Genomic DNA, 4,014 nt, shown 5'->3' with positions numbered 1-4,014 from the left:
CCCCTCCTCCCTCAGACCCAGAGACCCAGCCCCAGCCCCTCCTCCTTCAGACCCAGGGGTCCAGGCCCAGCCCTCCTCCCTCAGACCCAGGGGTCCAGCCCAGCCCCTCCTCCCTCAGACCCAGGGGTCTGTGTGTGGTATCTGGGCTGGGCATGCGTGCCGTACCTGTGCTGTGTGTGTGCGGTACCTGCGCCAGGCACGTGTGCAGTAGCAGCCACTCCCCGGCCCCCGTCCCTCTCCTTCCGGCCTGGTTATTCAAGGCAGACACATTCTCGGCAGCTAAATCCTCCTCCTTTTGAATAAAACAGGAAATAAATCAATAATGGCAGCTGTTATTAGGACCTAAGGGCGCGCTCGGGTCGACTGCGTGGGTCTGGCTGTCTGTTCTCGGCTGGGTGAGTCCCAGAGAAAGGTGGCTTTTGCCCCGGAAGGCCTGGGGGACTTGGTGACCCCCGAGCTGAGGCCGGAAGGAAAGACGCCCCACCTATGCCGGCGCCCTGCTGTGAGGGCACAGACCCCGACTCCGGAAACCAGCCCCCCGCCTGCGTGTTGGGGCCCTGGGCCCCCACTGGCTCCAGCTGGGACCCCCCCAAGAGGCTCCAGGTTTGGGGACTGAGGGTGGGGAGCGGAGCTGTGGGGGTGCGGTGTCACTGGACCCTCCTTGCCTTGTTCCCCCATCTGCGCCTGGCGGGCAGGGGGAGGGGCTAAGGGTCTCAGCACCTCTGGAGGGTTAACCCATGGCCGGCACAGGCTCCCGGGGAGCTGGTGCCCAGGGCGCGCTGGGACCTGCTCCCGTTGGGGGTGGGAGGCCCCGGGTAATGAGTGGGTGGGGCCGCGGTGCAGACAGGGCTGAGCTCAGCGTCTGGCTGTGTGGAAATGGCCGGGCCAGGGTTCGGGGGCCACCCCACCGGACCGCTCCTGCTGCTGCTGCCGCTGCTGCTGCTGCTGCCCCCCCAGGCCCTGCCGGAAGGACCCCTGGTGTTCGTGGCTGTGGTAAGCCCCCTCCCCACCAGCCGCTGCCCTGCCCCTGCCCCCCGGCCGGCCCTGACCCGAGCCATCCCCAGGTGTTCCGCCATGGTGACCGCGCCCCCCTGGCCTCCTACCCCACGGACCCGCACAAGGACGTGGTGTCCGCCTTGTGGCCCCGCGGCCTGGGCCAGCTGACCAGGGTGAGCATCGGGGTGGGGTGAGGGCTGGGCGGGGCGGGGCGGGCGGGGGAGGTGGCTGAGCCCCCCCTCTGTCCCCAGGAGGGCGTCCGGCAGCAGCTGGAGCTGGGACGCTTCCTGAGGCGGCGCTACCAGGCCTTCCTGAGCCCTGAGTTCCGGCGGGAGGAGGTACGGCCAGGCGACCTGACCTCTCACCCTTGACCCCGCTAACCCCAACACTGTCTTTGGGTTTCCACCTCTGGCCTCCGACCTCCATCCACCCCCGGCACCCTGTGACCTCTGACCGCATCCTCCCCTGAGTTACATCTTGACCTCTGACCTCTAACCCCGTAAACTCCGACTTTCTGATCCACCCTCCTCTTGACCTCTCACCTCCGGCTTTTCCCAATTCTGATCTTTTCTGACCCTCATGGACTCAGCTGATCCCCTCCTCCTTACAGTCCAATGTGTCCCCCCGACTCTCGACCTCTGCCCCCTCCACTCCTGTTGGCCTCTGACCTTTGACCCCAACCTCTGGCACTGAAGGTTCCGAGCTTCGGCTCCTAGTGTCTGACCTGTTACCCCTCTCTCCTCGCCCCTGACCCCGCCGTGGCCCCCACGCGCCCTCTCCCTGCCGGCCCCGCCCCGCGCAGGTGTACGTGCGAAGCACCGACTTCGACCGCACCTTGGAGAGCGCCCAGGCCAACCTGGCCGGACTGTTCCCGGAGGCGGCCCCGGGGAGCGCCGAGGCCGACTGGAGGCCCATCCCGGTGCACACGGTGCCCGTGGGCGAGGACAAGGTCAGCGGGGTCGGAGGGGGCCGCGCGGGGCCGGGCGGGGCGGCCAGGGCCCGAGGCGCGCCCGCCTGAGCCTCCGTGTCCCCCAGCTGCTGAGGTTCCCCATGCGGAGCTGTCCGCGGTACCACGAGCTGCTGCGAGAGTCCACGGAAGCCCCGGACTACCGGGAGGCCCTGGAGGGCTGGACGGTGAGCGGGCCGCGGGCGGGCGGGCGGCGCGGGGCGCGCACGGGGGACTGGAGGCTCACCCGGCGCCCCACTCCAGGACTTCCTGGTGCGCCTGGAGAACTTCACGGGGCTGTCGCTGGTCGGGGAGCCGCTCCGCAGGGCGTGGAAGGTTCTGGACACCCTCATCTGCCAGGTGAGCGCAGCGCCCCCGCCGGCCGCGCCTCAGTTTCCCTGTCTGCCCCGCGGGGGGTGGTGAGCTCCGGGGGCTGGGCTGGCCCCGGGCAGAGTGGTGACGGCCTCTGCCCCCTCTCCGCAGCGAGCCCACGGCCTCCAGCTCCCGTCCTGGGCCTCCCCACACGTCCTGCGGACGCTGGCCCAGATCTCCGCGCTGGACATCGGCGCCCACGTGGGCCCACCCCGGGCGGCAGAGAAGGCCCAGCTGTCGGGGGGTGAGGTGCGGGGCAGGGGGGCGGGGGCGCCTTCCTGCGGGGAGGGGGCGCAGCTCTGAGCGCGCGGCTCCTGCCGTCTCAGGGATCCTGCTGGACGCCATCCTGGCCAACTTCTCCCGGGCCCAGCGCCTGGGGCTGCCCCTCAAGATGGTGATGTACTCGGCTGTAAGTCCCTGGGGCAGGGGGGAGGGGGGACGGCGATGCGGGAGAAGGTGTGGCCAAGCCGACTCTGGGGGTGTGGCCAACCTGCGTGCCTGGGAGGTCGGGGTGATCGCGGGGGATGCGGGAGGAGGTGTAGTCAAACCGACTCGGGAGGTGGGGGGTGATCCCTGGGAGGGGGGAGGAGGTGTGGCCAAGCCGACTCTGGGGGGTGTGGCTAACCTGTGTGCCTGGGAGGTGGGGGTGATCGCCGGCGGCGGGGAGGCCCCGCGCCCTAGCCCTCCACCTGTCTGCAGCACGACAGCACCCTGCTGGCCCTCCAGGGCGCTCTGGGCCTCTACGACGGCCACACCCCGCCCTACGCCGCCTGCCTCGGCTTCGAGTTCCGGAGGCGCCTGCAGGACCCCGACCAAGACGGAGGGTGAGGCCGGGCGTCGGGGCGTGGGGCCGCCTCCCGCGGCCGTGGGGCGCAGCGGCCGAGAAGTGAGGAGGCCCCCGGTCTCTCTTCCTCCAGGAACGTCACCATCTCGCTCTTCTACCGCAACGACTCGGCCCGGGCCCCTCTGTCCCTCAGCCTCCCCGGGTGTCCCGCCTCCTGCCCGCTGGGCCGCTTCCGCCACCTGACCGCCGCGGCCCGGCCCCCCGCGCGCGGGATCCCCTGCTACGGCGTCTATGAGCCTGCCACCTCCCCAGGTGACGGCCTTCTGCGCTGGGGGTGGGAGCCGGGGCGCCCCGGGCCCACAGACTCACACCCCCCGTGTTCCTCCCGCAGCCACCACGGTGCCCCTGCTGGCCGGAGCTGTGGCCGCGCTGGCAGCGCTCAGCCTGGGGCTGGGCTTGCTGGCCTGGAGACCGGCCTGCCTGCGGGCCTGGGGAGGGCCCGTGTGAGCTGGGAAGCCGGGGCGCCCCCTCCCCCTAGCTGACGCTGGACCCTAACACGTGTGCTCCCCTGCTGCTGCGGAGTCTGGTTCACTGTGTGTCTGGGGTGGGGGTGGGGGTGGGGGCCGGCCGCCCCGCCTGGAGCCCACTGTGTGCGCATGGCTGTGCAAGGGGCTCCTGAGGGCCTCCACGTGTGCATCCGCGCGCACACACGCCGTGGTGTGCACGCGTGTGCACGCACGCCCCTCTCCACGTGCAGCACCCAGGTCACAGTGGTTGGCCCCAGGCAGCCTGCCTTTCTGCGTGAGTTCCCCAGGCCGTGGGGCTCCGGGCCAGGGGTCAGCTCCATGACCCCTGAACCCAGACATGGGCGGGGTGTGTGTGTGTGCAGGGGGCACAGCAGAAGCACGCGACACTG

The 4,014-nt window shown here is 70.9% G+C and overlaps 1 protein-coding gene across 2 annotated transcripts; it reads left to right on the top strand.

The window, feature by feature from the left end:
* Nucleotides 1–316: 316 nt before the first annotated feature.
* On the top strand, nucleotides 317–3,665 carry ACP4 (acid phosphatase 4). Of its 2 annotated transcripts, XM_070063578.1 has the most exons (11): nucleotides 317–993; nucleotides 1,065–1,169; nucleotides 1,248–1,334; nucleotides 1,799–1,945; nucleotides 2,032–2,130; nucleotides 2,207–2,302; nucleotides 2,426–2,558; nucleotides 2,641–2,723; nucleotides 3,014–3,138; nucleotides 3,232–3,410; nucleotides 3,490–3,665. In XM_070063578.1, exons 1-11 carry the CDS (start codon nucleotides 877–879, stop codon nucleotides 3,603–3,605), a joined length of 1,287 nt encoding a protein of 428 aa, XP_069919679.1. In that variant the 5' UTR covers nucleotides 317–876; the 3' UTR covers nucleotides 3,606–3,665. The 2 variants fall into 2 exon arrangements, with proteins under 2 accessions (XP_069919679.1, XP_069919680.1); XM_070063579.1 differs by having other exon boundaries at nucleotides 3,232–3,665.
* The last annotated feature ends 349 nt before the right edge of the window (nucleotides 3,666–4,014 follow it).

Source organism: Oryctolagus cuniculus, chromosome 18 (assembly GCF_964237555.1).
Source record: "Oryctolagus cuniculus chromosome 18, mOryCun1.1, whole genome shotgun sequence".
NCBI lineage: Eukaryota > Metazoa > Chordata > Mammalia > Lagomorpha > Leporidae > Oryctolagus > Oryctolagus cuniculus.
This window is presented reverse-complemented; position numbering and strand designations above follow the sequence as displayed.

What these genes read in the sequence shown, in the direction of transcription:
- ACP4 (XM_070063579.1), top strand. Translation starts at nt 877, where the DNA reads ATGGCCGGGCCAGGGTTCGGGGGCCACCCCACCGGACCGCTCCTGCTG. An exon ending in AGGCCCTGGAGGGCTGGACG is followed by an intron (nt 2,131 to 2,206) that starts GTGAGCGGGCCG and finishes GCCCCACTCCAG; the next exon opens with GACTTCCTGGTGCGCCTGGA. An exon ending in GAAGGCCCAGCTGTCGGGGG is followed by an intron (nt 2,559 to 2,640) that starts GTGAGGTGCGGG and finishes CTGCCGTCTCAG; the next exon opens with GGATCCTGCTGGACGCCATC.